General features: G+C 38.3%; 1 protein-coding gene across 1 annotated transcript in view; it reads left to right on the top strand.

Annotated features, from left to right (window-relative positions):
* Nucleotides 1-4,023, top strand: part of gask1a (golgi associated kinase 1A) — a 30,378-nt gene extending 26,355 nt beyond the window's left edge. The window contains exons 4-5 of the mRNA XM_017700312.2: nucleotides 622-725; nucleotides 1,505-4,023. Coding sequence (XP_017555801.1) covers nucleotides 622-725; nucleotides 1,505-1,709 — 309 coding nt within the window. The 3' untranslated portion in view covers nucleotides 1,710-4,023. The remainder of the gene's footprint in view (nucleotides 1-621; nucleotides 726-1,504) is intronic.
* The last annotated feature ends 11,343 nt before the right edge of the window (nucleotides 4,024-15,366 follow it).

Below are 15,366 nucleotides of genomic sequence, written 5' to 3'. Positions count from 1 at the left end.
TAGAGTGTGGAGATGGTTGTGGTTATGGTTTGGGTAGGGTGAGGGGATTTGCTCAGTTCGCCTGCTGCACTCCTGCATCCCTCACAGCTTTATTCACATGACTGGAGAAATACTGCAAATTATCCATGCGCCAACAGCATTCAGCAGGCTGTGAGCCAGCTATAGCAGTATGGCTTCTGTCAAAGCGCACAATCCACATTAACACATTATATACCAGCTAGAAACACAATATGTACAGTACTGTGCAAAAGCCAGACTTCACCCTTTCATTTATTTAATTCACAGTATGTAATTATTTAATTTACAATATGTAAATTAAATACATTTAATTTATTTAATTCACAGTTAATATTATACTTAGTTTTGGAGGTTTTGTGTGATTTTGTATATTTTTCTGACACTGAAAATAACAATGTCAGTTTTAAATGGAAATTTAAATAACAAAACAGTGGTCTCTTAACCTTGGTTTTATATAGCTTTTTGTTTAGTCTGCTGTAGAGATTTTTATTATTCAGCTTGCTCTGTTTGTATGCACTGTGTACTTCGCTATGAGTAATTGATTATTTCAGTGTACAGTCATCTGTATGATCAGGTGGTCACTCTTTCTCTCTCTAACCACAGGTTAGGGGGTCTAATCCTTCTAGACTGGTCTTCATAGATAATGCCGGCAGACCACATCACCAACATGACAACCTTAACTTCAGACTGGTTGAGGGCATTGATGAGTAAGTGCTGATGGTGAATTATTACTGTTATATATAGAGAACTGCAAATCTGTAAGTCTCTCTATATGTGTACTGAATAAGGGCTGGTGTTTATGAAATTTCCACAAATACATTACTCAGTCATCACTCATCACTCAGTCCATTCCCTGTTTGACCTTGAAATTTGACCAAAAGTAATAATTAAGCAGTAGCTAAAATAATTCATTTTGACAAGGCTATTTTTACAACCAACATGTATCCCTTAGAATTTAACAGTAGAGTGTTACTGTGCCTTAAAACAAATATATATAAATGACCACTATTCTGATTGGCTGCCCTATATTGAATGTAAAAGCAGTAGAAAGAGTTGAAATGTACAGAATATAGTCTTTATACTGAAACTGAAATTCTCAGAGACATCGGGAACAAAGCATGTATCTCCACTTTAATTATTCTTTTTTTTTCTACATTATCTGAAGACAGCAGCTGCTCTTTACATTGTGTGAACATTTTAGGATGAAGGGACCAGAAGTAATGGTCTGATATCATTAAACTGTCATAGGTTGGATGGATGGTACCTTGTGAAAATGTGTTCATGCTTATGACATCACAACCATGATGAGTTGAAAGTATAAACTGCAGAGAAGGTGTTTAATGGCACTGACAAAGTACCTCAACTCTTTATTTTAAGGAAGAGACAATATTTGATTTTCCATGGTGAAGACCTTTCTAACCCCAAAATAATGTATGAATTATCTGAGGACACCTGACCTGAGTGCAGAGCATTTTGTGATTGTCAGGTTTCCGGAGAGGGCCATACGAGTGCTGCAGTCAGGCTGTTTGGAGCAGTTGCTCTTGCGCTCGCTGTCTGTGGATAAGGAGCTGTGGGAGAGCAGAGGAGGAGTGCCAGGCCTGAGAGCCACCATCCATACCATCCAGCAGAGAGCCAGAGCCCTACTACAGCACCTCCAGGAGAAGAAACTGAACACTAACATGTGGAACTAATTAAACTAAAATTAACTTACTGTTGCCAAAAGAAAGATAAAGTTTGCAAGCAGTGGTTTTAAAGAGCTCCCTGCATAAGAACATATCCAATATGGTGCTGCACTTGGTTGGTCTATGCACAATGAAATATTGCTGCTGTGCAGTTAAGAGAAAAGAAATGTATTAGGGAGGCTGTGAAACTTATCTTGTTGTGTGTCCTCAAAAATATGAAACAAGGGGTCCAAACATGGCCCTGATCAAATCTGTTAGTGCAGAGAATCTAAAGGTACACCCAACGGGGCAGTCGTGTGCTGGAGGTTAGCGAACTGGCCCTGTGACCAGAAGGTTGCCAGTTCAATCACCAGTGCTGACAGTCCACAACTGAGGTGTCCTTGAGCAAGACACCTAACCCCCAATTGCTTCGCAGGTGCTGTGGATAGGGCTGCCTACTGCTCTGGGCAAGTGTGCTCACTGCCCCCTAGTGTGTATGTGCTCACTAGTGTGTTTCACTTCACAGATGGGTTAGGTGAAAGGTGAAATTTCCCTGTTTGTGGGATTAAAATGTGTCACTTACAAGGGAGGGAAATGGCCTCTAAGCTCTGCTACATCTCTCAGTTGAGCTCCTTATAAAAATATGCTAATCTTACACGACCCATTCTTCAGTGTTTTAGCTGAGGAATGAATGAATGTCAGTCTCCACAGTTTGTGTCAGCCTTAGTCTTTTTGTGAGTTATACTTCTGTTGTGTGCACAAAAACACATTGTTTTGGTTCTGACTTTTTGTTTGAAGAGAATAGTTCAGAAGTCCTATGAGAGATTTATTAACTAAATTTGGCCAGCGGACCCTATTCTGACATGTTATGAAGACAAATGCATGAAATAGGTATCATATATTCTTCATGTACCGTGACCCTGACGGAGAAGCGGCTTGGAAAATGGATGGATGGATGTTCTTCATGTAATACTCATTTATTACATTCATTATACAGTGGGGTCCAAAAGTATGATACCTAATGGATAATTGCACACAACATGCAAAAGAGCATTTTGTAACATTGGTTCAGATCCCTTTTCCGAGTAGATTAATCTGATGATTGCACGTTTTTCAAAGAGAACACAGAATGCTCTACTACTGTGATCATGTCTTCGTCAGTATGGTTTTCATTTGCATTTGACACCTAAACATAGAGCCAAACCTTATTTTGAGCCAGTGCATGTTTTTTTTTCATATGGAAAAATGGATAATGTGGTCCAAAAATGCCTGTGAATCCAATGGAGACAGTAATGTAAGATTACCATTTCAGGTTTTACAAGGTGACTTGCAGCAGCACATGCACACAATATTTTAGTATGTTTTTTTCCTGACTCAATAATGCTACACTGTTAAAAAAATATGGGTCTTCAAAGGTTCTTAAGTTTAAAAAAATGTTCTATATACAACCAAGAATCCTCAAAGAACCTTGTGCGTGATAAAAGGGCTCTTTGCAGTTCTGATATAAATTGATGGGGAATGTGCTATTGATGGTTCTATATAAATTTGAAACTTGTAACAATAGAAGAATCCTTTTCAATGCTTTAAGTGTTTACTTCAATCTATTTTTTAAACAAAACATACATAGATCAGGTGTAAACAACATTTCTGAATTTTGAAATTTGAAAAATTCAGAAACATCAGGTCAAGTAACATTAAGAAGAAATATTTAAGGTTCTTAAAATTTCTACACTACACTATTCTTACTACAAAAGAATAGGCCTTTAGTAAAGATTTATAATAAGTTCTATCTAGAACCATGAACACTCAAAGATACATTTTCATGCTTAAAGGGTTCATCGTATGGTAACATTGTTCTTCAGATTGATGGAAAATATGTTGAATATGGTTCTATATAGAACATTTTTCAAGGTTCTATTGTTGTTATAAGCTTCACATCATAACAATAGACAAACATTTTTGGGTGCTGTATAGAGCCGTATACAAAACATTCTACATCAAAATAAAAGAACCATTTCTTGATGCACAGAATGCTTTAATTCAAATGCTTCTTTAAATATTCATAGTTCTGTAAAAACTAAGAATCATTTGTTTAAGAGTGTAGCTCACTATTCAAATGTAAGCAAATCTGTGACCATGTTAAGGTGTTTGTACAAAAGGTCAGATTTTTTTTTTTAATCTGGTCCCTTTCACTGAAACGTTCAGTCAACTCAGGTGGAGTTCATGGCAGTTGAAGTGCACACTGTCATTAAAGTAAAAGAGCTGTTGCCTCACAGCGAGGAGGGCCTGGGTTCGATTCCCCGGTTGGGTGACCACGGTCCTCTCTGTGTGGAGTTTGCATGTTCTGCATGGGTTTCCTCCCGGTTCTCCGGTTTCGTCCCACAGTCCAAAGACATGCGGTCAGGCCAATTGGACATGCTAAATTGCCCCTGTGTGTGATTGTGTATTTCTGCCCTGCGATGGACTGGCGGTGTGTCCTGCCTTCCACCTGATGATCGCTGGGATAGGCTCCAGCACTCCCCAAACCCCAACCCCCCCTCGTGACCCTGAGGGAGAAGCGGCTTAGAAAATGGATGGATGGAGTAGCCAAAATGAAAATATAGTGCTTTCAGACTTCACCACATATACTATAAAACATTCTGTTGGCATCAACAAATGAAACTGGAGTTTCATAACTGGTTTCATAAATGTTCTAGTGCTTTTCCAAATGTGAATATCGTGACTGTCAATCAAATCCCCAAGCAGAAACCCACTCTTATCTGTCAGAATGTATCTGAGTGAATGTGATTTAACTCTGAAGCACTACACTGTAATCATATCGTAAGATCAGTTTGTGATATTCTCTTCAGGCAAAATGCAGATTGGGCACATTGGGGCAATCAATTCACAATCTGCTCATGTCACTTCTAACATTCATCAACTTGATAACACTTTGGGGGAAGATTTCCATCATGCAATTAAAAAGAAGCGCTAGCGAGCATTTTATCTCAGCTTTCATCCCGGTCAGTGTCCCACATGTGCCATGTGCCTTTTTCTGATTGTGGGCCTGAAACTTCAGTATGTGTTCTGCTTCCAATCAGACCACTTCCTTTTCAGCTCAACAGTTAACAACACTGAGTGTGCGCAAATCTGTAACACCTAAAAACCCTGGCTATTGGCTTTGGGTTGAATAAATGTCTTATTTTCATATGCTTAAAAGGGAAGCATGATGTTTTTGTGTGAAACAGTGAATTCCCTCACAGATCAAAATGGGAAAAAAGCTTAAGTAAAGGTGTCTCTCCAATATCTCCACCAAAGAGAGGTTGTATTATTAAATAAACAGACAAGATCATTAAAACTGTGTAGTCTGAACATCAGCATTGCTTAAGCCGGGCTGAAGTATGCTTCTGAATACTTGTGGGCTCTAAAAGACATCCTACTCTATTTTTTTTGTGTTCTAAAAATGTTGTAAGCATGTTTTGACCTATTCCTGTTATGCAAAACAACACTTGGCAAAGCTGAGCTGGACTTTAATTTTAGAGGAAAAAACAGATGGCCTTTCTCAGTGCGCTGTTCTCAGTGCGCTGTACTCAGAGAGGACTAGATGTAGGCGATAATGGTAAAAATATTATAACATGATATTTGTCACGACACAATGTGTGATACAAGACATTTTCATGATACACAACATTCATCACAATACTGATATTTATTGAATAAGAACAGACAAAACAGAACATATAATAATAATAATAATAAACCTACAAACGATAGTGATTTTTATTTAGTGTATCACAAACTACACCACACTAAATCCAATTAAACAGGCCTTTGTGATAAAGCACATAGTTATCCACAGTATGCTCAGCAAAGTGAGTTTTGACAAAAAATATATAATTATGATAAAATATTCAGTCATATTGCCCACTGAATACGTTTGGACATATAGTGTATATATACCTTTACAGAAGATTATTTATAGTACCTTAGGTTGGAGAAAATCAGCTAGTCCTACAATTACCTAAACAATTTGAGGGTTGCTAGTGTGTTTAAAAGGCTAAACTGTTAATAATCTTGCCTCAGCTGCAGGTTTTCAACTGCTTATTTCTTTGCTCCCCTTCATAGATCAGTTTTGAAAGGACAGAAAAACATGGCACAGCTTGCTCAGATCAAACATAGCTCGCTCTGTCCAGTCATACAGCAAGCAGAAGGCACACCTTCACCAAATTCTACTGTTGTCAAGTCAAGTTTTGCTTGAAGCTTCTATAGATAAGAGTTAGACTGTTTGAGAGTAGCGTCAAAAGTCTTATATCTCAATAAGACATGATATGTTCAGAAAAGCATACTGTATTGTATTGTGACTATGTGAATCATTTATTATGATAATGATATATATTGTCATATTGTTCAGCCCCCAATGACGATGTCTAGGTACTATCAACATTACATAAAACACATAGAATAAAATATGATAATAAAATGGCTATATTTGTGTTGTAGACATTATGACCCCTGGTTTTTATCACCACCACTGATGGTGGGTCGGTAAGTTTATCTACAATTAACCATTTCACATCCAACCACACTGGATGACTTAGCTTTATATCACAACAATGAAATTATGCAGAAATTTTGGAAAAAAACATCAGTGGAATTCCCTTTTAACATGATGATCTTTCCTGATTTACAAACCTGGAACAGTTGGCCTTTAGTTGTTATTACATTGCAAACCCTATGACTTTTTCTGAAGTTCAGTGTAAGAAAAGGTTATTCTAAGGTGCAGGTTATTCTAAGTACATATAGAACATTGTCTAAACTACTAGAGTATGAGAGCAGATGAGAACAGCGTTTGTACACTACTTCTACTGCACAGTAAGAAACAGCAGATATATATGAAAACATGGGGTTTCTATTCCCACTATACCTTTTACAAAATAAATACATACTTTTCTGTAAAAAGACTGTGTTAGTCAGAGGATAGAATGTTCTAATGCTGAAGGAAAAAGTGGCTTTCCTAGCCAGTACACTGTAGCCCATTACAGACTCATTTCCCTCACTGCACTGGGGAAAGAATGAACTAATTCCAGTGCAAATGCCAGGCCTGTAGGCACAACAGAGACTGAAATCAACTACTCAGCTGGCAAAGATGTTGATCTCTTGTTAGCAAAAATGTTACATCCTCTACAGGGAACAAACTTAAATGTGGGATTTGTCTGCAGATTTTTGTGAACAATTTCTATTTATTTGAATATATTGGAAAAATATATATATATATATATGAAATATAAATCAAGAAAACAAAAAAATTAACAATAATTATATATTAAAAAGTGCAGAAGTGTGTTCTCTGTGGAGGATGTGTACTTATTTTCACAATTAAACAATGTTTTGTGGTGAATTTATAGCAAATTGGGAAAATTTTTGGAAAAAGTTCTGGCTTAGATTAATTTTCTTCCTCAATATGTTAAACTAATGGCAAACACAAAAAGTGCAGAACATTTTCACTTAGAAAATCATCAAAACTAATTTCAGGTAAATCAAGCACACCCTAACTAATTTGTCCAGGGGTGTTCAAAGTTTTGCATACGATTATATCTACACTATTCCTTTTAGCACTGAACCACAGACCTTCAGAATCTCATCCAAGAATAGACCACAGAGTCTTACCTGCACTAATGATTTGCGCAGTAATATTGCAGTTGCCCAATGATTCAGTAGTGCTGGTTCTAGAATAGTCATAGCTCAGTGACTTAGCTGTTTTCACAACATATTCCTGTCTCCTTGCAGCTATAATTTATTTAAGATAAGGATATCTTATTATCCTCTCCTGAGACCCGTTCAACAGCAGCACAGCACAGCTGCCTCATAGCCTTCATGCACCAACTGAGTGCTCAGTTGATGCAGGGCTTGCATTAGATCTGTGTTATTTTAGGTGGAAAATATTAGATCTTGGACATTACTTACAGAAAACAGTTTATTGTAGAGCTGTAGCTACTGTCTACAATGTTATGAAGTAACTCTCATCATAAGTGAAAATGATACGTTCAGAATCTAAAGTTGAAAACCGTGTTTTATAGGGACTATTTGAATTTAAGTGTTTACTGCTCTGCTTTTGCCTTTTCCCCAAACAAAAATGAATCTACCATTTGAGAATATCTGCAACTCATTTCTTGAGTTCCTACGATTCTCTGTTCTGTCTTGCTCACAGCTTTGGCATATATTACAGGCTAGAAGAAGCTAAATATATCCATGGAAGTTAACAGGCACAAGAACTTAGTGTTACTAATATGTACTGCAGTTCTCAGTACCTTAACATTTCAGCTCATCCTATGTATTTGACAGTGTACTCAACAACAGAGGTGCTAACTAAATTGAACAAAGCTTCTGCTGGCCCTCTCTTGAGCCCTGTGAAAGCTTCTTCTGATTTAGCATTCATGGAAACACACCTCACTTGGCAGGTACTGGGGACCCTGTGTGTCTCCTCTTTAATGGAATTAATTAAGTATTGATGTTTAATTAAGCATGAAGCTCAATTAAGCTACAGACCACAGAGAGGCTCAAGATAAAATGTCAGTTTCAGTTCATTTACTACTCTCACAAAAGGCCATCAGCCCTGAAGTACTGAACTTTGGAGTTATATTCTAGCAGTATAGACTAACACAACAGACAACAGGTGCAACCTCAATCTCATCTTCACCTGGTGGGTGAAGACTGTTTCGACATTAATTTATGTTTGTGTTTATAAGCCTTTAATCTTAGTTTGATCCAAAATTGTATTCTGAATGTGGCATAGTCTGCCATGAGTAGGCATGTCTGGTATATTTATGAGGTGATTTTCATCTGGTATCAAGAAAAAGGTAGGGGTGGGTGGGTCAGTACTGAAGTATGAATGTGTCTATTCCTGATTTCTTTTTGGGATTTGTCGCTTGCATATAATCCATCCATCCATCCATCCATTTTCTAAGCCGCTTCTCCGTCAGGGTCACGGGGGGATGCTGGAGCCTATCCCAGCAGTCTTCGGGCAGAAGGCAGGACACACCCTGGACAGGTCGCCAGTCCATCGCAGGGCAGACAGACAGACACAGACAGTCACTCACACCTAGGGGCAGTTTAGCATGTCCAATTGGCCTGACTGCATGTCTTTGGACTGTGGGAGGAAACCCACGCAGACACGGGGAGAACATGCAAACTCCACACAGAGAGGACCCTGGCCGCCCGGCCGGGGAATCGAACCCAGGCCCTCCTCGCTGTGAGGCCAGTCATGTTACTATGTTTTAAATCAAATTGAATGTGTACTTGAAGCTGAAAAAAATGATTATAGCAAAAAAAAACTTTTTCCACCTTTACCTAGGCCATTATTGCAATAACAGGATGTAAATGGGCATATATTAGCTTAGATAATTAAATTCAATTAAGACCCTCTCTCAATAACGAGTTCACCTACAACCCCAATTCCAATGAAGTTGCGACGTTGTATAAAACATAAACAGAATATGATGATTTGCAAATCCTTTTCAACCTATATTCAATTGAATACACTACAAAGACAAGATATTTAAATGTTCAAATGATAAACTTTATTATTTTTTGCAAATATTCACTCATTTTGAATTTGTTGCCTGCAACACATTCCAAAGAAGTTGGGACAGGGGCATGTCTACCACTGTGTTACATCATATATATTCTGTTTTTTTCTGTTTTACACAACGTCCCAACTTCACTGGAATTGGGGTTGTTCAAATTCATAATTACCGTAGAGCTGCACTCACAGACTGCTGCTTCGCAAGTGCGATGAGTACAAGCTCTCCTGATTGAAGGTTGTGTTGGAGGGATCCACTCAGTCTAGAGACTCGGCTATTTCACCTGACACATTTTATTCACATTCAGTCTTCCATTGTCTATAGGTGGAGCTGTTCAGCAGTGATCACATGCAATCATCCAGACTATTTTCTCTCTGTTTTATAAGGTATTTGTCTTTATAGCACCACTCTTGCGACTTAACAATGCCTGTCTTTGATTAACGCAAAGACAAAGGCTTTTACATCTATTTATTTTATGTATTTACCAATGAAGAAAAAGAATCACTGTAGTAATAACAATTATTTTCCATTTCTAAAATGTTCCACTCCCTTCAGGAGGGTAGCCTTCATACTACAAGTTATGGGACCAAAAAGAAAATCAGAGGTATCCCCTATTCCTACTCTCTAAGACATTATATGTAAAGGGCTTGGTAATTTGTCAGGGTAGAGTTTGGGGTTTTTTAGAGTAGGCTGAACAACTTGGCCTACAGACTCAAAGACGTCTACAATTATATTCAGAAATAACTGTAAAACAGAAAAAGTGTAATATTACACCCAAATACAAATTTATGAATATGTTACCTGGATTCCACTTGAATACAAGTTTCAAATGTCAATGTTTAAGCTAGAGCCTGGAATAAACAAAAGAATTAAATATTGTCACAATTGGCCCCACACAGTCTCCTCGTGTGCTTTTGTTTACCTTTTAGTCCTGTCATATGCTTTTGTTTTGATTTCTTCACAATCCGGCCCCCTGGTTTTCTGACTCCACTCCTGATTGTTTTCCACCTGCGTCCTGTTATCCCTTGTTAGCCCTCTTGTATTATATCCTGTGTTTTCCCCTCTGTGTTTGCTGGTCTTTGTTTGTTTGATGTAAGGTTTGTGTTTGAATTGTTGTTTGTTGATGTATGTATTGTTTGACATGCTGTTTGGAATGTTTGTATGTACTGTTTGAGGTTTTACGTTTTGGCATTGTTTGGATTCTGTGTTTCTATTTGTCATGTCTGACTTTCGATCTCTTCATGTTGGCCATCTGACCCTGGTCTGTCATGACCACAACCCTGGATTTGATTTCAATAAAAGTCACTTATCTCAGCGTATGCATCTGCCTCCTTGCTCCCCAGCATTACAAATATATACCACCTCTACTTTGGTAATGACATAACATAGGTAATTGGATAAAAAGGCTATTTACAAAGATTATCTGTAATAAAACAATTTAAGCAAGTACTGTTGGGTGTCAATCCATCTATATAAATCACCATCGCACCAGTCAGGATAAGTTCTGTGGCAGTTTACCTTTTATCATGAAAGGGTTGAAAATGTAATTTAGTACATTTTAGTACTGACATACATGGCACCAAAATGCCTGTGTGCACATATTTTCACACTTAATTGCAGACCACCACACTACAGTAGCAACCTGGTCCCAGATGCTCATCAGCTGTGGAAGTGTATCTGAGCTTCAGCTTCCAGTGTGCTGCTGCTGGAGTGTCACTAATGACAGAGTCCTTAAGGTCCTCACCTTGGAGTGTTGCCATGACGATCCGCAGTGTGCTCTAGGCTCACTCTCAGCTATGTCATAATGATGTGATTGACAGCTCCCACTCGATACTGTCGTCTCAGGTGTGGTGCAGACGCAGCCGCAGCCACAGGAGAGTATGTTTTGCCTGCCTGCTTCCTGTGCTCCCCTGAGAGTGTAATGACAATTCGTGCCATGAGCTCTCCTGCATCAAAAGCTTACTTTAGATATGGATTTATCTGCTTGATAACACTATGATAGATATAGTGACTGCTCTCCTATACACATTTACTACATTTACCTGTCTTAGTCAAATTTAGTATTACTCACCTGCACAAACTATGCCAAACACATTTTTAAGCCAATTATAAGACAATGAGTGAGACTGTAATCTTCTCATTTACTGTTTCACACTTGATTAACTATTGTAATCCTAAGTGTATATTAGACAGTAAAACTGAACTAAAGAGTAAACAGTAGAACAGAGATTTGAAATTTCATTGTCAGTATTGCTCTCTCTGAAACTATCCTAAGAAGGGCAAAACCACATGATTTTGCGTTGAACATGCGGAAGTGCTTGACAGAAAGAATCAATGAGACATAACCCTGACTTCAAATGCAGGGAGCTTAACCTTGCCCCCTTCTTCTCACAGCTGGGTTATTTTTGCAAACATAAAGGCCAATTAGTGACTCAGAGTTCCCTTTGGAGAAAGAGAATACTGCTGTCAATGTGCTGTACGAAGCCCAAAGAACATTCTTTGAATGCTAAGTCTTGGCATTAGACTCCAGCTTAAAGCCCACTGCAAAAATAACATAGGACTTTTAGTTTTAGTTTAAAGTTGCCCATTCTCATATGGTTGAAGAGGTTTCATATGTACAACCCCAATTCCAATGAAGTTGGGACGTTGTATAAAACATAAACAGAATACGATGATTTGCAAATCCTTTTCAACCTATATTCAATTGAATACACTACAAAGACAAGATATTTACATAAACTTTAATGTTTTTTGCAAATATTCACTCATTTTGAATTTTATGCCTGCAACACATTCCAAAGAAGTTGGGACAGGGGCATGTTTACCACTGTGTTATATCACCTTTCTTTTTAACAACGCTTAATAAGCATTTGGGAACTGAGGACACTAATTGTTGAAGCTTTGTAGGTGGAATTCTTTCCCATTCTTGCTTGATGTACAACTTCAGTTGTTCAACAGTCCGGGGTCTCCGTTGCAGAATGTGGCTAGGCATCGTCTTGCTGAAATAAGCAGGGACGTCCCTGAAAAAGACGTTGCTTGGATGGCAGCATATGTTGCTCCAAAACCTGTATGTACCTTTCAGCATTAATGGTGCCTTCACAGATGTGCAAGTTACCCATGACATGGGCACTAACACACCCCCACACCATCAGAGATGCTGGCTTTTGAACTTTGCGCTGATAACAATCCGGACACGTGGACTCGTCAGACCACAGGACACTTTTCCACTTTGTGTCAGTCCATCTCAGATGAGCTCTGGCCCAGAGAAGCCGGCGGCGTTTCTGGGTGTTGTTGATATATGGCTTTCGCTTTGCATGGCAGGGTTTTAACTTGCACTTGTAGATGGAGCGACGAACTGTGTTCACTGACAATGGTTTTCTGAAGTGTTCCTGAGCCCATGTGGTAATATCCGTTACAGAATGATGTCGGTTTTTAATGCAGTGCCGCCTGAGGGATTGAAGGTCACGGGCATTCAATGTTGGTTTTCTGCCTTGCCGCTTACTTACAGAGATTTCTCCAGATTCTCTGAATCTTTTGATGATATTATGGACTGTAGATGATGAAATCCCTAAATTCCTTGCAATTGCACGTTGAGAAATGTTGTTCTTAAACTGTTGGACTATTTGCTCATGCAGTTGTTCACAAAGTGTTGAACCTCATGCCATCCTTGCTTGTGAACGTCTGAGCCTTTCAGGGATGCTCCCTTTATACCCAATCATGACACTCACCTGTTTCTAATTAATCTGTTCACCTGTGGAATGTTCCAAACAGGTGTTTTTTGAGCATTCCTCAACTTTCCCAGTCTTTCCCAGTAGCCCCTGTCCCAACTTCTTTGGAATGTGTTGCAGGTATCAAATTCAAAATGAGTGAATATTTGCAAAAAAACATCAATTTTATCCAATTGAACATTAAATATCTTGTCTTTGTAGTGTAATCAAATTGAATATAGATTGTTTTACACAATGTCCCAGCTTCATTGGAATTGGGGTTGTAACACTGTATGCCATATCAGATAAAAGTAGTGCTCAGTGAGGCTAATTAAAAGCAGCACTATGTACACTGAAACTGAAAGAATTAGCATTACTGGCTGTCAGGTTGGATTTCTTACTTTTCAGACCATATCATGTCTTTACATACTGACATCACACTCACAGACTTGTAAAGAAGGGGAATGGGTCTGAAATACAATTTTAACACAGTTTTACCAGTGTGGACTCCAAATTTCTAAAACACACATAGTGCAGCTTTAAGCAAGACCAGCACAAATGACAGCAGTAATTTTGCATAAACCTACGGAGCCTTGCTAGTAACATCCCATATAAATTGAAATAATGTGTGGCCACGACTAAGTAAGGTGTGGGAACAAGATAATTAATTAATTAGCTGTGACTATGACTTAATTATCTTGTTCCCACACCTTCAAGTTGTGGCCACAACTTAATCATCTCATTCCCATGCCTTTCTAAGTAGTGGCCACAGCATGGCCACTCATTATTTTTGTTTATACAGGACATCACCAGTAGGGCTCCGTATAAACCATCAATTTCAATTCACTGAATTTTTGTAGTACATGATCTATGAATAATAAAATAAATTGTCAACAAAATCCAATCTTTAGATCGCATAAATAAGCTCTGTAAAGCGAGGTGGTTATACCTCAAGGTGGGCACCATGCTGTATGTTTATTCTATACATGTACAGAAGTGAAGGTCCAGATCCAAAAAATGAGCTTAACATTCAAGTTTGTGAAGAGAAACACATGCATCAGAAATGACGTTTAATATAGTGGACATGATACAGAATCGCACATTCTGAGTGGAGCTTAATTCATATTCTTTAAGTATGCATGTGTAGGCCATTTGAATGTGGACGAATCAAACAGACTTTATATATGTATGCCTTTGTAATTCTGCGCTTGAGTGGCTGGGGCTGGTACATGCTACTAGATTAGACAAAAAAGAAAAGTAAGAAGTACTAATTAAGCCAATTCATTTGAGTCTTGTGGAAAATGAAAAGGAAACTTCAGTAGAACACCCAATGAGTACATCACAGCTGCACGCCGTCTAAGACCCAGTGCGCTCAGCGGAATACTCAGAAACATCTACTGACATCTGGCTTGTGTTTAAACCAGAGCATGAACCAGTTTTGGAAATACGCAAATGTAGCAGGGGGATCGTCCAAAGGCTTTCTCCAGTCAGAGAGAGAGGGAGAAGGAAACAAAACCACCTGGCTGGTTAACTGATTGAATAAGCTTAAGAAACAAAGGAAAGAAAAAAGTATGTGATAAAACAAATTTACAAAGTACTGTAGGGAATAAACCCTTTATTTAGAGGATGGTTCACAATTTCACAAGAAAGTCCTGGGGTAGTAGACAGGTTAAATGTATTTTCAGAGCCAATGGAACAAAGGCATTACTACCTACACAATTGGAATTCAATACCTACTTTTCGACTTGTGCATCCAAGTGAGCAACTGTTCGTCTTCTGCTGATCCACTTATAGAAGTGTTAAAGACTCCAACTACAACTTATAAGTTAACTATCTGTAATGAACCAGTTAAAACAAATTCAGCACTGTCACTAGACCTGATGAGATTGCTGCTAGCGCATTAAGCTATTCTGCTTCACTGATTGTATAACCACTGGCACACATCTTTAAACTGATGACACACTGATTGCAACTGGGGAGACTGTTTGTTCCTCTTCTTACAGAGGCAATGTGAATAATACATTCCCCTTCTCACTGTTAAAATAATATCTCACAATGCCACCTCTGTCTGGGTAACTCATTGTGAATTGAATCTTAGATCCTTTGATTTAATATGAGACAGGTAAATGCTCTGAATACCATACTGAGCCTTCCTTACCTCAGCAATGTCAAGCTCGGGGACCAAGGGAATGCGAAATAGCCCTGAAGAAAGCAATTTAAAAGGGCCCATATCTTAAAGTTTTCATCAAAACAGTCACAATTCATTTTATGACCAATTACAACCTCTCTTTATCCCTTAGAATTAAACAGATTGCTTTTATTACTAAGACTTATATTGTATATTACCTCTGTTCTGATTGGCTACTCTGTATTGTGTCTCATTCAAAAGTCTGGACTGAAACAGTACTTATAACTTCAGTG

The sequence above is a fragment of the Pygocentrus nattereri genome, chromosome 3 (genome assembly GCF_015220715.1).
Source record: "Pygocentrus nattereri isolate fPygNat1 chromosome 3, fPygNat1.pri, whole genome shotgun sequence".
Classification (NCBI taxonomy): domain Eukaryota; kingdom Metazoa; phylum Chordata; class Actinopteri; order Characiformes; family Serrasalmidae; genus Pygocentrus; species Pygocentrus nattereri.
The sequence above is the reverse complement of the archived record's forward strand: the minus strand, read 5'-3'. Positions and strand labels throughout refer to the sequence as shown.